This window comes from Mesocricetus auratus, unplaced genomic scaffold (assembly GCF_017639785.1).
Source record: "Mesocricetus auratus isolate SY011 unplaced genomic scaffold, BCM_Maur_2.0 Super-Scaffold_6730, whole genome shotgun sequence".
Lineage (NCBI taxonomy): Eukaryota > Metazoa > Chordata > Mammalia > Rodentia > Cricetidae > Mesocricetus > Mesocricetus auratus.
The window spans coordinates 65,754,671-65,772,308 of record NW_024429184.1 but is presented as its reverse complement, the minus strand read 5'-3'; the positions used below and the strand labels follow the sequence as shown (position 1 = coordinate 65,772,308).

General features: G+C 37.9%; 1 protein-coding gene across 15 annotated transcripts in view; it reads left to right on the top strand.

Annotated features, from left to right (window-relative positions):
- Cspp1 (centrosome and spindle pole associated protein 1) overlaps positions 1-17,638 on the top strand; it is a 96,593-nt gene that overhangs the window by 38,118 nt on the left and 40,837 nt on the right. For 10 of the 15 annotated variants that reach the window (XR_005875638.1, XM_040741443.1, XM_040741446.1 and 7 more), the window contains 7 exons: positions 4,103-4,201; positions 6,589-6,659; positions 10,681-10,774; positions 11,834-11,891; positions 12,686-12,727; positions 14,741-14,949; positions 17,151-17,272. Coding sequence is in view for 14 of the 15 variants with exons in the window: in XM_040741443.1 (XP_040597377.1) it covers positions 4,103-4,201; positions 6,589-6,659; positions 10,681-10,774; positions 11,834-11,891; positions 12,686-12,727; positions 14,741-14,949; positions 17,151-17,272 (695 nt within the window). In the remaining variant the exon portion in view is untranslated. The remainder of the gene's footprint in view (positions 1-4,102; positions 4,202-6,588; positions 6,660-10,680; positions 10,775-11,833; positions 11,892-12,685; positions 12,728-14,740; positions 14,950-17,150; positions 17,273-17,638) is intronic. The other 5 variants (XM_040741451.1, XM_040741448.1, XM_040741450.1 and 2 more) reach the window with 2 other exon arrangements.

Genomic DNA, 17,638 nt, shown 5'->3' with positions numbered 1-17,638 from the left:
AAAAAAGACTCACTTGCTAGGTGGTGGTGGTGCACACCTTTAATGCCAACACCTGGGAGGCAGAGGCAGGTGCATCTCTGTGAGTTCCAGCCCGATCCGCAGATTGAGTTCCAGGATAGCAGAGACTACACAGAGAAACCCTGTCTCGAAAAAAAAAATTCACTTACTAAAAAAATTTTAAGTATATGTGTGTGTGTTCCTATCTAAGTTTATGTGCACCATGTGCATGTAGTTGCTGTGGAGGCCAGATTTTAGATCCCTGGAGCTAGAGTTTCAAGCCACTGCTAGCCATCTGATAAGGGTCTGTGTAAATAGAGTTTCATTTTTCAGTTTGGTTTTTCAAGACAGGGTTTCTCTGTGGCTTTGGAGTCTGTCCTGGAATGAGCTCTTGTATACCAGGCTGGTCTCGAACTCACAAAGATCCACCTGCCTCTGCTTCCCGAGTGCTGGGATTAATGGTGTGCGCCACCACCGCCTGACTTAAAAATTTTTTTTTGTAAATAGTGTTCTTAATTGAGCTAAATGGCTCTGGATGTTCTGGAACTCGCTTTGTGTATCAGGCTGGCCTCAAACTCAATGGAGATCTGTCTGCCTCTGCCTTCCCAGTGCTGGGATTTAAGGTGTGAGCCACCACTGCCTGTCCTACCCAGTATTTTCAAGGCCCTGGGTTTGATATCCAGTCCTATAGAAAGGTGATGTGTACGATTCAATATGGCTATTGAATTTTCAGTTCCAGATTCAGGAAGAATAAAAGGTTGACTAAGATTCTAAACTACAATTTGGTTTCATGGCTTTTTTTTCTTAGTAACTAAAACGTTTTGGTCTTTCTATTTGGGAATAGCAATTTTTCCTGAATTGAAGATGGTAAGCACAATAATATCAGTCACAAAATTGAACAGGATGCCTTATGATTTTGTAATTCTTTTTAGTGAAGTGTGTATTTCCCTTATCCATAGCTCTCAAATATTTCTGTAATATTTATTTCATTGTAATTATAAGCGACAGGTGACTTTTAAAATCTTGTGAATGAGTTTTGGTTTTCTTAATAGAAGGTATACTTCAGAACATATTTTGTATCAGCTGTTCACTGGGAAAGCTTTGTAGTTTTACGTATTAGCAACAACCTTTATCTTAAACATTAATAAGATAATTTGTAAAATTTTGTTAATTTAGTATGGCTTGAAAATAATATGGTCCTTGCTTTTATGATTTGTATATGTGCTGAAGAGCCCATGAGCTATATTTTTGTGTAGGTACATGGCTTCAGCTATTACAGTCTTAATACACTTAAGATAGAAATATTATTTTTAAACAAGTTAGTTGAATATTCAGGATGCTGTAGTTCTTTGGTAAATTTTAGAACAAATCTGTTTCTTAGCAGCTTTTAATTCTAGGACCCGAAGTTATGCTTTAAAAATGGCAAGTTTAAATTTCTCTGTGTACTTTTGTATTCATTTATTCATTCATTCATTTATTTATTCATTTCTTTATTTTTTACTGATGTAGCTACCTCCTTGCACCACCAATGAATTTACTTTTGTTTGTCATGATAGGTCCTGGTGATTCTTTAGGACGACTCACATGTCTTTGTGTAGATTGTACTCATAGCTGTGACTCCATTTTAATTTTATTGAGATGACATTTTCCTAGACCCTGGCAGGCCTCAAACATGTGGTAGCTTTTTTCTTTCCTCAGCCTCCCGAGTGCTGGGATTGCAGGCACATGGCATACCAATGACAACTGTGAGTTAGTGTAGCTGTAGGACAGACAGGAAATGCACCAGAAGGGAAAAGTGCATGGACAGAAGCTTCCTTTTGAAGCAGGCGAGGAGATTCATTCCTCCAGCCCTGAACTGAGATTCAGTGCCTATGGTTCTTGAGACGATTGTCTAGAAGCCCCTTCCTAGCATAAGCTAACATTCTAGACTTCCTATAGGAAAGCACACACTTCTTTATAGCCTATTTTGTTTGTGCAAATAGTTTAGGAACAGTGAAGCACTTGTTAATTCTTAGCCTGGTGGGAGCTTCTCAAAAGCTATATGTCAGGTGACAACCAAGGGCTACCTACATAAGCAGCCCCTTCTTGGTGTAGGTAGTCTCAAGCCTGCTGTTAGACTTTCTTCACATGTCTATTATAAGACGCAGTCTAACTAAATATCAAGAGCATTGTTCATTAAAAACTGGAATTTGCCTTAAGTGGTATAAATACGGGATGACACTAGATTGTGTTAGTTTAAAACAGATCTGAGCATCTGTGATTCAGTTTAAATAAAGCTAGCTGTTTTTTTTTTCTTTTTCCTTTTTTCTGATACAAGGTTTCTCTGTAGCCTTGGAGCCTGTCCTGGAACTGCTCTGTAGACCAGCCTGGCCTCGAATTCACAGAGATGCACCCGCCTCTGCCTCCTGAGTGCTGGGATTAATGGCTTGCGCCACCAAAGCCCAGCAAAAGCTAGATGTTTTAAAAAGTTAAATAGAAGTAAATGCTAAAATGCCATGTAGGGTACTGTGTTAGATATGGGTAAAAAAATGGAAACAATTCCTTTGGTGGCAAAGTTACAGTGTTATTAAGATTACTGTTTGGGCCGGGCGTTGATGGCACACGCCTTTAATAATCCCAGCACTCGGGAGGCAGAGGCAGGCGGATCTCTGTGAGTTCGAGGCCAGCCTGGTCTACAGAGTGAGTTCCAGGACAGCTTCCAAAACAATACAGAGAAACCTTGTCTCGAAAAAACAAACAAACAAAAAAAACCAACAACAACAAAAAAAAGATTACTGTTTGGATTTTGTCCCCCAGATAACTCCAATCGTGTTGGAAATAAGGGAAGTCTGTGATAGGCTGCATCTTTGGAGAATTGTTTTCTTTTATAGCTGAACATGGCCAGTCCTGTTAAACTCATCATCAACTCTATGTTAAATATTGTGTCATAGTCCTCAACCATACTTCTTTTTGTCTTCTTCAGAAGGAAAATATAATGTGTTAACATAAAGAAATATGACTTGAAAAATGCTGGTTTTTCATGGATGCTAACAAATGTTCATGTAAAACGTTTTGCTGGTTTCTCTTGCATAAGGAATTATATTTCATAAAAACAAATCAGTGTTTGCCAAATGGAAAAAAAAGATAGTTGAAAAAAATTTTAATTAAAAAAAATAAGTTCTAAACTTTCATTTTGTTCATTATGACCTTATAAGTAAAATGAAGATTCCTCAGATCTATTCAGTATCAGGCTGTCTTTGAAATAATGTTTCTGTTTAGCTTTTGGTAACATTCTTTCATATAGTTTATTGTATCAGTTTTTAAGTTAAGAACCTCAGTTTTATGTATAGGGAAATAATTACCAGAATGTATATGTCTTAATTAAAAAATACTTTTAGTTCTGCCTGTAAACTTCAATGTGTACAAGGACTGTGTCTACTCAATGCCCAGAACAGGTTTGACCTACAGAAGGTGCCTTCTATGTTAACCTAATGACACATACATACATACATATATACATACATACATACATACATACATACATAGCTGGAGAGATGACTCAGAAGCTAAGAGCACTTGTTGCTTTTCCAGAGGGCTTGAGTTCCAATTCCTATCACCTGAGTTGAATGACTTATACTAGTTCTGGTCGATCTGACACTCCCTCTGATCCCCCTCAGCCTTAGCAAAGACATGACTTGTGTGCACACATGAGGATGTACACACACACACACACACACACACACACACACACACACACACACACACACACAATAAAGATTAAATATTTAAATGTAATTGAAATAAAATATCCAAGAAGTTATATAGAAATCATTTGCAATAATCCCAGTTAAAAAAAAGTATTAGGTACTGGGTTTTAGCATTACTTTCCCAGTGTATTTTACATGAAAACAACACAAACTTGAATGTGAACTCTCACTACCTCTTGTAGACAAGCAAATCATGCTTGAGACAGACCTGATTTGATTAACTTTAGGATGTGTTTACAGTAGCTGTCAGCACAGTCTTTTTTCACTGTAATGCTAACATGTCAGATGTTAAAAGCTCTAGAGAGATAAGAAGACCCACCGTGTGTGGGATGTGCTCTATAAGCTAATGTGTTTTTAAGGCAACTTGGAAACAGACAAGGGAATGCGCCTCCTGTGGAGAATGAGTGTGCTGTCACAGAGCAGTCAAACACCCAGACTTCATCTGCTGGAAATACAAGGTAGGTGACAGCAATTCTGTCCTTGAGTCTACACTCCCTGAAACAGCACCTGCTTAAAACTGGTTTAAGGAAAACGTAGAAAATGCATAGCATATTAACAGCCACCCTTTGCTAGTGACAGGAATTGATTGGGAAAAAATGGTGAGGAGGTATTTGGGGTGAATATTTATGATACTTTTCTTTTAGCATTCTATCTGTTCCCTTCTCTCCTCCCTTTCCTGTTTCTCTGTCTGTTCTGGGGATTGAACATAATTCATTCAGCGAGGCAAGCACTTCATTACTGAGCTACATCCCTACATCCTTAGACCCTACAACATTCTTTTCAAGAATTTAATTTGTTTATTTATTTATTTATTTTAGTAAAGCTTGGCAGGGCTTTCAGAGTAAGCCTCTCTCATTATAAAGTGTGTAGTGCTCCCTTTGGCAGCACATATACTAAAGTTGGAATGATAAGTATATAAATTAGTTTGAAATAATGAAGGAGAAATGAATGTAACCTAATGGCGTTGTAATGAATTTGAAATGTCTCGGAATTGTGGCTGGAGAGATGGCTCAGTGGTTAAGAGGTTGACTCAAGTTTGAATTCCAGCACCACATTTGGTGGCTCTCAAGTGCTTGTGCTTCCAGTGCTAGAGGGCTCTCGTCCTGCAGCAGGCACACACACATAATTAAAAGCAAATCTTTAAGAAATATCTTGAAGTCTTGGTACTACAATTGAATTGGAAATACCCCTGCAGTGTGAGTTTTAACTTTGTTTATTATTATTATTTTTTGCTTATTGGTGGAGTTGCTTTAATGCTTACTTTATAAAGTTAGCATTCAAGTTTATATTGATAAGAAAGTTAATAACTTGATATATTTGTGTGTGCATGTGCATGCTTTTCTGTTTCTTATTCTGTTTCTTACATAAGAATGAATGTTTCTGTTCTTAAAAAACAAAACCTAAAAGAAACCTCATGGACCAGCAAGCTGCCTCAGTAGGTGAAGGTGCTTGCCACCAGGCCTGATGACCTGAGTCCATCCTTGGAATCCACATTATGTAGGAGAGAACCCCAAGCTTGTCCTGACCTCCACACTTGAACCATGCCACATGTATGCTAAACACAAACAGAAAATGTAAAAATGTGAAAGTGTAAAACAAGGCCACATTGGGTCTGAAGATGTGGCTCAGTTGGGAGAGTGCGTAGCCATCATGAACAAAGCCCAAGATTTAATCCCATTCCAGTATCAACAGTGTGGAGATTTGCACACTGCAGTTATTACAGGTGGGTCACACCTGTCATCCAAGCACTAATTAGCAAGAAGAAGGTGGAGGATCAGAAGTTCAAGCTCTTTCTTTAAGGAGTTCAAGGCCATCCTGGGTGCATGAAAGAGAGACAGGAAGGATCAGTGAAGTGTGGGACAGAAGCCTAAGCGGGTGATGGAAAACTGAATATGATCAAACTGTATTATATGCACGTATGAAAATACCAGTGAAATTTGTATGCTTGGCATATGCTAATAAGGAAAACAGAACCAATGTTTCTAATATATAATATAATGAAGGTAACAGTGTCTTTTCTTAGTAGAAATACAAAGTATAAATTACCTTTGGCAGTAAGAGAACTTGCTGTTTGTTCCAATTAAATTTTCTTTGAGGGTCTGCCTTTTTTCTTTGTTCCCTTTTTTCAAGAAATGTAATTTTTAAAAAATTCTTTAAGATTTTTTTCCAAAGGCATAATCTTTTCTAATTGGGAAGATAAGATACATACCCACACACACCCACACCCCTAGTCTTACTGGGTAATTCCATATAAAAAGGATTTCAAATTTGTGGACCCAGGGAAACAGACTGAAGAAAAGTTATATATATTAGGGTCCCTTGGTGTAATAAAGTACCATAGTTTTAACTGACACTTTGAAAGAAAGGATAACTCATATCACACTTTATTTTTTATTCAAGGGTGCATGCATGAGCATGTGTTTGTAGGGCTGGACGTGAAAGTCTGTATTCTTCGATCATATTCCACTGTGTTCTCTGAGACAGGACTTTTGCTGAAGCTGGAGCTGCTAGCATGGCTCCAGCAAGCCCTGGGGGTCCCGTTGTCACCTCCCCAGCTGTGGGTTATAGACTTGCACTTCTGTATTGGCTCCAGTCTGTGTGTGCTGAGGGTTACACCCATACTTTACTCACTGAGCCATCTCAACTCCTAATCGTTTTTTTATTCTTTGAGACAAGGGTTTTTGTATACTATGTATCCCAGGCTGGTGCAAACCCACAGTCCCTTAGCCTCAGCCTCCCAAGTGATGACATTAATGGTGTGCACCACCATTCCAGGCCTTTCTGTTGTATTTTGATTTCCTAAAACCAGCTGAATTTTAATATTTGTTCTCTGATATTGCTTTAGTGCTCAAGATAACCAACCACCCAGATCTGCTGATCGTGGTGTCTGTAGTCCCTTTGCGGGGATGCTTTTTGGTATGTACAGCACTTCCAGTGATTAGACCTTTGAAGAGTGTTGAATTAAATGTTCTTACGAATGACAGTAGTTTCTTGAGGCTTATGCTGGGTACCATGCTAAGTATGTAGCATGCATTGTATAGAACTGCCGATAATTTAAAAGCTATATTACATGGTTTACAGATGATAGATGAAATCAGTTTGAGTAATAGGTTCTAATTTCTTTTTCTTTCTTTTTTTTTTTTTTACTAGGACTTTGTGGTACTATTGATTTTTTTTTAAATTCTGTATTATATGTGACCCTTGATTCTTTGATTGTTTCTTAGGTAAGGTGAAATTGTCTTGTAATTTAGTTCACTTTCTTTGAATATTCCCCCCACCCTTGTTGCCTGAGTCACTGTTCTATTGTGTTTGTGTTTGTGTGTGTGTGTGTGTGTGTGTGTGTGTGAGAGAGAGAGAGAGAGAGACAGAGACAGAGACAGAGAGACAGAGACAGAGAAAGACAAAAGAGAGGTACAGACACAGACACACACACAGAGGGAGACAGGCAGAGACAGAGACACAGAGAGACAGAGACAGAAAAACTGGGCTTGGCATGGGGTTTTGAAACCTGAAAGCCCACCTCCAGTGACATACTTCCTCCAACATTGCTACGATTCATAATTCTTCTAATCTTATCAAAGAAGTCCACTCCTAGGTGACTAAGCATTCAAATATATGAGCCTGAAGGAGCCATTCATATTAAAACTGCCACTATTCTTTCTGTGTAGTATCTGGAAAAGTTTTGCTTTGTTTTTTCCAAATCATGATGATCCAAATTTTCTATTTTTTTAAAATCAGAGGCCAAGGTCACTACTGAATGTAATCCTTTTGGTTTGCTATATTATGTTTGTTTTATTTTAAAAATGGTGTGGTAAGCCTTGTTTTTTTTTTTTTTTTGCTTATTGTTTTGTGATATAAAGAAGTTCTTTGAATGGATACTTAGAAAACTTAGCTAAAATTTGGTTGTAGTAAGGTACATGAGCAAATTGAATAGTGTTTTAGGTTTATCCAACTTAAAAGTAGTCAGTAATTTAAATTTTGGTTTTAAGACATAAACATGTTATTTCCAGTCTTTTATTTCCTGGAAATGACTATTGCAAGAAAGATGGTATATTCATGGAAACTTAGTTCTTGTTGCCTATAAGGTTTGACCAGTTTTATCTGTTAAATCTGAGTAAAGGCTTGCAATTATGAAGTATTTTGTAACAAATGGTAAAAATAGAAATGAATAAGCTGAGAGATGACTGAAAATAATAATTTTGTCAATAAGAAGATTAATAAGTTCACCAGTATGCAGTCAGCAACTGAATGACTAGTAAACCAGTGTTTGGAATAACTCATTGAAGTCATTTAAACCAGTGGTCCATCTTACATTTGAGTATTTGTGTGTTTCCTTGTGGATGTTTGTATATACAGGGAGCTTAACTCTCTCTAAAGGCAGCATATTTCATTTTAGACTATGCCAGTCATTAAAATACTTTGACTTTAGTTGTACTAAAACTTACTTTCCTCCAAATATTTCATTTAGGACTTTTTACTTTATTAAAAAACAAACCAAAACTAAAACAAAAGCTGGATGTCATGGTGCACACCTTTAATCTCAGTACTTGGGTGAAGAGATAAGCAGATGTCTGTGCATTTGGGGCCAGCCTGCTATACATAGCAAGCTCCAGGACAGCCAGACTGCATAGACCGAAGGTTCTCAACCTGTGGGTCATGACCCCCACAAGGTTCACATATCAGATATTTATGTTACACTTTTTGATAGTAGCAAAGTTACAGTTATGAAGTAGCAGTGAAATCATCTCATGGTTGGGGTCACGACAACATGAGGAACTGTATTAAAGGGTTAGCATTAGGAAGGTTGAGAACCCCTGGACATTGACCTTTTCTCAAAAAAAAAAAAAAAAAGTTAGCTGCTTGGAGGGAAGTGAATGACAGTATACTGTGACATTTAAAACAGAACTATGAATTATTTAGAAGTGTATATTTAAATTAGGTAACTGGAGGGTTTCCTTCTGTTTTGTATTCTTGTTACTGCCTGTCTGTATCTCAGAGCTAGGGATTGACTGAAGAGCTCTTGTGTCCACCAACTATGAGTTACACCAAGAGCTGTGTGCACCCTCATAATGCTCGTTGATGCCTGTATGGTCTGGTCGCATAATTCATATAATCTTTACTATTTCAAGTTTGTTGGATTTCCTAAGAGATTTTTAAACATACTCTTTTGTTTAAAGTATTTGAGATAGTACCTCATGGAATACCCTAGGTTGGATTAGAACTTGCTTTGTAGTTCAGGTTAACAGCTAATTCATAGCCTTGTCTAATTTCTAAGTGCTGAAATTTTAAGTGTGTGCTAGTACATATGGGCTGTTTTTTTTTTTTTTCCTTCTGAGACACTGTCAAAAAACCACCTTAGGTCAGGCAGTGGTGGTACATGCCTTTAATCCAGCACTCGGGAGGCAGAAGCAGTTGGATCTCTGTGAGTTCAAGACCAGCATGGTCTACAGAGTGAGTTAAAGACAGGCTCCAAAGCTACACAGAGAAACCCTGTCTTGAAAAACCAAACCAAACCAAACCAAACCAAACCAAAAACAGCAGCAACAACAACAAAAAACCCACCATAGTCCAGGTTGGACATCAGCCTGAGATCACAGGCATGAGCCGCCATGTCTACATAAGTAATCTTTTCATGGCTAGAAAATACAGTGTGTACTTAAGATTGTATATGGGGTGGTTGTGGATCATAATGGTTTATAGTTCTTAGTTAAATCAGGCTGGTTGACCTTAATGATTTTATTTTTCTGGTTTTGCTACTCTTATGGTGAGAATCGTACTTTACTCTAATGCACATCTGGCCTTTAAAACTCTGTTGAAGGCATAGCTGATTTCTTTTATCTGCTGTTTGGTGGTTGCCTCTTTCCCATAGTCTGCTAGTGTTAATGATGCTTGGGTTCCCACCTCTGCATGGATTATTGCTTTATTCCTTGATGTTCAGTTCTAGTTATTGACAACCTTAGCTTTCTAATGAGCTTCTAAAAAGTCATACTTTTGTAGATGATGGAGCTTTTTCCTCAGTGTAGAGTCAAGAGTGGTTGTCTTGGAGGCTTTTTACCTTCTATGTAGGACTCCTTGTGTGGTTTTTTTTTTTTTTTTTTTGTAGTAGTCTTTTTCATTTTCCTCTTCATTATGTTTATAGGAATACTAGCTATTTTAACCCCCTTGTTTCTTCTACTTTTTGTTGTGTATGTGAGATCTGAAGGGCCTTCCTCATACTAGGCAGTTGTTGGGACTCCATTATTGGAATGATTAGAAGAAACCAGTGGGGCCTGTCTCAACTTTTAGATAGACATTTGTCAAACTTAAGACATTTATGGAAGCTCTTAAGGTGTTAGTTACTTTTCTGTTGCTGTGATGAAACCCTGTGATCAAGGGAACATATAGAGGAGTTTATTTGGGCTTATAATGCCAGACAGTTAGAATCCACATTGGTGGGGAGAGTATGGAAGCAGGCAACAGGAAACAAAGCAGGAGTAGTAAGTTGAGAGTTTACAACTTGAACTACAAGCATGAAGTAGAGAGAACAAACTGGAAGTAAGGCAGATAAGCTTTCAAAGCCTACCCTGATGACATACTTCTTCTGATGAGGCCATACCTCCTAAGCCTCTCCAAACAGTGCCACCAACATCAGACCAAGTGCTCAAATGCCCAGGACTATGGAGGGACGTTTCTCATCGAAACCACCATGTAAGGGGCTGCGAATAAAGTCTTCTGTTACTCCAAGTCTCAGGAATTATTAATGCATGTTATGTTTGATCCTGTGATAAGAACTCATAAATTATGAAAGTAATTGATGTATTGATGTGATTTCTTAGTTCTTTCTTCTCTCTTTCTTAGAATAATGGCCAGGCATAATTAAATACTGAATTTCCTAAGCTTGCGTTTTAGTTGTGTGTGACCATAAGAGTTAAGTGTCTTGACTCTTTTTCTTACCTAGGAGGCGAAGATCGAGAACTTATCCGGCAAAGGAAAGAGAAGTATAGACAAGAGCTACTGGAACAGATGGCTGAGCAGCAGAGGAAAAAGAAACGGTAATGAAAGGTTTGCAGTTAGCAGAGCACACTGTGCACAGTGGTGTGATGTCAAGAATGAATGGCAGTTTTTCCTAATGTAACTTGATTGCAGATCACATAACTGTACCTCTGCTCATATACTAACAGATCGCTTATCTTTGAAAACAAGAAACGGTAAGCATACACTCATGCAGTACAAAATGTGGCAAATCACAGTGTTTATGTTCTATTCAACTCTGTTTAGTCTTTTTTTTTTCTGAGAGTTTCAGAGATGTAACTAGTGACTTTTAATCCTCGTATCTGTTACCTTCTCAATTTTCTTAAATTATCTGTGTAGTGTTAATTAAGGTTATGAATAAAAATCTTGGCTCTACAGAATTGGAGAGTTATCTTTTTATCCTTCTCTCACCTCCAAGAAGATAACATCTTAGTATCTACTGTTAGCTATCTTAAAAAATATTTCATTTTTTTGTAGTGTTGGCCTTTGAACCCAGAACCTTATGCTTGTTAGTTAAGCATGCCTACTATTAAGATTTTTTCTTTACAGATTTATTTTTATCTTATGTGTAAGAGTATTTTGTCTGTATGTAAGTGTGTATGTACACTGTATATGTTCCTGGTTCACTTGGAGGTCAGAAGAGGATGTTTGAGTCTTTAGGACTGGAGTTACAGGTCGTTGTGAATTGCCATGTGGATGCTGAACCCAGGTCCTTTGCAGCAACAGGAAGGGCTCTGAACGGCTGAACCAAATCTCCAGTCTTATTGGCATGAAAATATACATGTGCTCTAAAAGAGATTTTAATTTTCTTCATTAAATATTTTCTTTTTGTTTTTCATTCTGTGTAAACTACTTTGTCTTGAAGTGCCTCCAGTATTCATTTTGAGATAGGTATTTTAAGGCATTTGATATGTATTGTGGACTATGATTAAATTTGACTTTAGGATTTTAAAACTATTATCAATAAAGGAATTATTTGTATTTGGAGATGTAGTATATAAACTTTGTATGCAAATTTATTTCATTGATGACTGTGTTTACTGCAGTTTTTCAATTTTTGAAATCTTAATTTTGTTTAGAGAAAAAGATTTACGACTTTCAATTGTGCCGCCTTGTGTACAAGACCCTGAAAAATCGGTAAGATTTCTTGGCATCTTTCAATGTTTAATCTTTTACTCAAATAATTATTGCCTCAAATGTGGTGGTAGCAAGTGAGGTTCAGCATGATGGGATACTATAGAACACAGTTCAGTTGAAACAATTGTGAACCAATGCATTTTCATAAATGTCAGTCATATTTAGTATGAACTATAGAAATGGTAACTGAAAACATAGTCTTATCCTTAAATGTTACTCACTGTTAGTTTTTTAAGATGATTTCCCTTTTCAATTTTATCGTTTTTTTTTTTTAGTTAGTTTTGCCTTTTGTTCACATGTGCATATCCTAAGAAAATTATTTCAGTGTACTTAAAGTTGATGTTGTAATTTAAGAAAAGCAGTGTGTAAGAGAAAGAGGGATTTTTATTACGGAAAGGGATCGTAAAAAGGGAAAAGGGGGCGGGGGAGACCAGCCTCAGGAGACAGGAGCAGCAGGAAAGGGGGGGTGGACACACACTGACAGTGAGAGCAAGAGGAGGATTGGAGGTGGGCAGGGCCCTTTTAAAAGAGAACATAGTCAATAGGTACAGGTTGAGGTCTTAGTGGCTACAGCTGAGGTCATATCCTGTCAGATCCCCAAGGACAGGACAGTACACATGCCTGAATACTAACAAATACTATGTTTAAATAGATCCTGACAATTTATTTTTCTTTATAAGAGTAATTTCCAAAAAACCTGTAACTTGAAAATGTCTTTTCATTTTGTTACTGTGAAACTAGAAGGATAATCATACTCTCTTTACTTCAATTTTGCAATTCTCAACATCATTAAGTGGAATGAGTCACACACATCATTGCAGTTAAGTAAGGAGGAGGTAACGATTTATTGCTTTCCCACAATGCACGTTTTTGTTGTTGGTTGTGTAGTGTTTGTTTGCTGCAAGCTTTTGTTTCTTATGGAATGATAGTTAAGACCAAGACCTCTAGTTTTAATAAAAACTTAAGTCTTTAAAAAGGATCTAGCAAATCCTTAAGATTACAGTAATCTTAATTATTATTCAGCTGTGACAACTTTGGATTGACCTAAGTATGTGTTCCTTGAGTTGTCTGCTTTAAAACGTTTAGTGCTGGGCTGGTGGTGGAGCTCTGTGGCTGAGTGTTCTTAGGATATGGAAGCTCCTGGGCCTTGTGCTTTGTACTGCTCCAGTATCTCCTGTGTTTCCCTCCCTCCCTCCCTCCCTCCCTCCCTCCCTCCCTCCCTCCCTCCCTCCCTCCCTCCCTCCCTCCCTCCCTCCCTCCCTCCCTCCTCCCCTCCCTCCCTCCTTCCCTTCCTCCCTCCCTCCCTCCCTCCTTTCCTTCCTTCCTCCCTCCCTCCCTCCCTCCCTCCCTCCCTCCTTTCCTTCCTTCCTCCCTCCCTCCCTCCCTCCCTCCCTCCCTCCCTTCCTTCCTCCCTCCCTCCCTCCCTTCCTTCCTTCCTTTCTTTTGGGAGGAAGTTAAGAGAAAGTTCCTTCCTTCCTTCCTTCCTTCCTTCCTTCCTTCCTTCCTTCCTTTCTTTCTTTCTTTCTTTCTTTCTTTCTTTCTTTCTTTCTTTCTTTCTTTCTTTCTTTCTTTCTTTCTTTCTTTCTTTTGGGAGGAAGTTAAGAGAAAGTTTCTTTGTATAGCTTTAGCTGTCCTTGGCTGTCCTGGAACTAGACCAGGCTGGCCTCTGCCTCCCACGTGCTGGGATTAAAAGCATGTGCTGCCACCACCTAGCTTTGCATTTCTGACTTCATATAATAAAAAATTTTAATATTAGAAATCATTCCTGAGCCAGGCCTGATCATATTCTTTTTATAAAGTTATTTGAGAGGTTGAGGCAAGTTCAAGATCTCTTTGGGCTATGGAGTAATTTCATAGCTACTCTGGGCACCTTACTAAGACTCACAAAGTAAAGTAAAAAACTAAAAGAAAATTAAAAGGACAAGTATTATAGCTCAGTAGGAGAGCTGCTGCCTAGCATGTGTGAGGTCTTAGGTTCAATTCCTGATTCCTGGTACTGCAGAGAAAAAACCCTTCCTGATTATATTGTCTTGTAGAAAAAACATAATATGGTCCAAAGGTAATCTTTTTGTTTTCCATTAAATACCTTTAAAGTAGCTATTGCAATAAAAATTTAGCTTCTGGAAACTTGGCTTTTTAATGTAATATGTTGATGTGTTAAGTTTTATAGTATCTTACCTATTTGGGAATTGAATCACCTAAAGAGAGTCAACTTGAATAAATTCATATGAAATAATAGTTAAACATTGTCTTGGTGTTCAAATATTTAAAAAGAACAAAAAAGGTTTCCTTATAAATATTAGTAAATGGCCCCTGGCCCATGCAGTTGACAAATTTTTGTCAATGAATTTTTATTGCAGCACAGCTTTGTTCTCTGTGGATGAGTTGCCTGTGACTGATTTGCCACTATGGCTGAGTCAGATGGTCGTAAGCTGATGGTGGCCTGCCAAGCCAGTGCATCTTTCTCTCTGATGCTACACACAGAGCGCTTGTGCATGCTGCTCCACAGGACACTTTGCTCTCACAGTGGCAGCTGAGTAGAGGTGTGGCATAGTGCTGTTCTGTACAGAGAGAGTTCTGTACTTCAAGTTCACGCCTGGCTGCAGTTGCTGTTATTAAATGTGAGACATTAGGTGATTTATGGGCTTCTTGGGGAGCCTCAGTTCCTCACTTGTAAATAAGAATCAGGTCTTTAAAGTCTTTGTAGCTATAAAACTCTGCTGTTCTGTAACTGTCTTAACTGCCTGCTGGGATAGAGGGTCCTTGGAGGTCCTTGTCACTTTTAAACTTTTGATTCTATATAACAAACAGGTTTGTTTTTGTTTTTGTTTTCTTTTTCTTTATTTTAGCCTGATAGAGTAAAGCAGTTTAGTTTGACACCAAGACCCTTTGAAGAGATGATACCACCTGAGAGACCCAGAGTAGCTTTCCAGACACCTCTCCCTCCTCTCTCTGCCCCGTCTGTCCCACCCATCCCGTCAGTTCATTGCGCCCCTTCTCACAATGAAGACTTGCACAATGGACTCAACAGCACCCTTGGTGAAGTGCTGCATCCCAGGTGCTTGTTTACAATGTTTTGTGTTTGGGAATTCGGTAAGGCATTGTTGTGTCTTCTCTTTAGAGGGTGTGCTGCAGCAGAGACGCTGGCCTTCAGGGGTTTGATGAATAGTAACTTTGCCACATAAACTCTTCATATTCATTGCTATTGATATTCTTTTCTGCTGTTAGAAAAAGGAGAAATCCTTAATGCTTCTACTAAAGAGGATTAATGTTTTTTAAAATGATAAGTACATGTTAGTATTTTTAGGTTATATTTTTAATATCTTTTAACATAGGAAAGTTATGCATTGTTCCGTTATTTCTACTTGGCAATCACTGAATTGTTTCTTCAACTTATTCAGAAAAATTTTCTAATATGGCACATATCTGTATAGTTTTATTTTAGCTTTGCTTCATTTTTCTCTGGGCTTATTGTAGGGCTGTTGAATTATCAACCTATAATACATATTGAACATGTCATTTCTATAGGTAAAACACATGTTATACTAATCTGTACATTAAGAAACCCTGTGACACAGATGTTTTCTGATTTTTGCCTATTTTTTTTGCCTATGGTTAAATATCTAATTGTAGGAATATGTTTAAATTTGTAGATGCTTTTCTTACCCTTGTAACACATGCTTCTGAGCTGTCCTTCCTTTCAGCAGGACTTGGTCTTTTATTTGTTACTAACAAATTGTAGGGCTTTTCTTATAGTACTTATCAGTTGCTTCCTTTGTTTCCATCAATGACTTCCCTGCTCCAAAGACAGAGACTGGAACTGCAGAACGTGAAGCAGCATCTGTTTTGGACTAACAGTTGGAACGGCGGCTTCACTGGACTTTATGCAAAAATGTTTTCTCATTTGTTAAAGATGGTGGTAGTACTTGTCTCCAGGTGGAAGGTCGTTGTAAAGTTCGACTGTTCTGTGTATATGTGCAATTTAGGAGTTGCTGATAATCATAGATTCCGTTCCTAACGGTTACTCGGGTTTGTCTTTGCTGATGTATCTGGGTTAATGATAGTGATGTTAGACACACTGAGTGACTAATAAGTGTGGAAATTGCTCACTATTGGAGAGATGTGGTGCCATCTTAGCCCTCCTGATTCTTCAGGGGGACTGTGTTAATACTGTAAAAGTCTAGAACGCTCCCCTTTTCTTTCTGTTCCTCTAATTTTATCCTTGTCATTTTTATTATTGAACAATACTATTCTGGAAGAAACATATGTCTCCTACTCAGTAAAGAAATGTGGAAGTACAAGTTTCCATATATTTTAAGTTTATAAACTGTTTAAGATTATATCAAGAGTGTATTGATTTTCAACTGACCACATTATGGTTGACTTTCTGTGTAAAACCAGTAAGTTTTATATATACATAAAACATACATTTTGGGCTGGGGAGATAGTTCAGTCAGTAATGTACAAAAAGCTGGGTGTTCTGGGGTGAGTTTATGGTCCCAGTGCTGGGAGGTGGATACTTGAGACTTGCTGACCAGCCAGTTTAATTAGTGAGTTCTTGGCTAATGAGTAACTCTGTCTCAAAAAAACAAAGTGGACAGCTCCCAAGAATTGACACACAAGGGTGACTAATCGCTTCTCTATTTGCGCATGCACAGGAACACATTGTCTCCCACATGTATGTGTTCCTATATGCATAATGGACACATGAGCACTCATGTGGACATATGCACATGTGTAGCCACACACAAACACTCCCTGAATACACCGTCTTTCCCACACAGAATCATTTGTAGCCCAGAAGTTGTGGAGCTCTTTGTCCTGTCTGAGTCTCTCGCCCTTACCACATACCTCAGGCATGCTTTTCTGGGACTTTTGAAGCTTTCCTCCAGTCTCTTTAGAGACTGGACACTCTGCTATTGTTCCTTTATCATTCTCGTTTCCTTGTCCTATTTCACCGGGTGCTGTCCTGGTGTAGTTGTTTATTTCTGTATTATTGAGAGGCAGGGAACAGACCTTTGCTTGATATGGCACATAATGACTATTGGAATACTCAATTACTTTAACTTGTTTTCTTCTTATCAAAATGTTCCTGGAGTTTTAAAATGTATTGCTGTTTGGTTTTTGATTAATATTTTTTCTTGAGCAATTAGTGAAAGATGGAATTTTAGTTTCAATAATACTTTTTATAAAAGATTAAAATACCTTGATTAAAAGTAATAAAATGTGAAAATAATTTTCATTTTTCTTTTGCTATAGGATCGTGCCTCTACCTCCACCTCCCCTTCTCCCCCCTCTGGCTGCTAACTATCGAACGCCTTACGATGATGCATACTATTTCTATGGTGCCAGAAACACACTGGATCCCAGTATTGCTTATTGTGAGTTTTCTGTGTGGCAAACAGTAGTTTTCTGGTTATTTAGTAAGTATAAGTGCTTTTATGGAAGCAATCATTTGTAAATGAAAAAGGTACAGCTTTATTTAATCCACGCATTATATATTTACTGACAATAAGTTTATACCTAATATCAAGTCAAGTTTTATTACTTTGACACAATATATGGAAAGGATGTGTACATGTGCCAATCTTTGGTCTTTTTCACTCTTCTTGTAAGTTCACTATGACTTAGCCATGGGCCTGCAGCTTCTACTCTGTTAAATTTATTAGCATAAAATTTTATGAGTTAAACTCCTGCATGTACTTTCGAAGACAAACCATAGCAATACCCATTTTAAAATCCAGGCA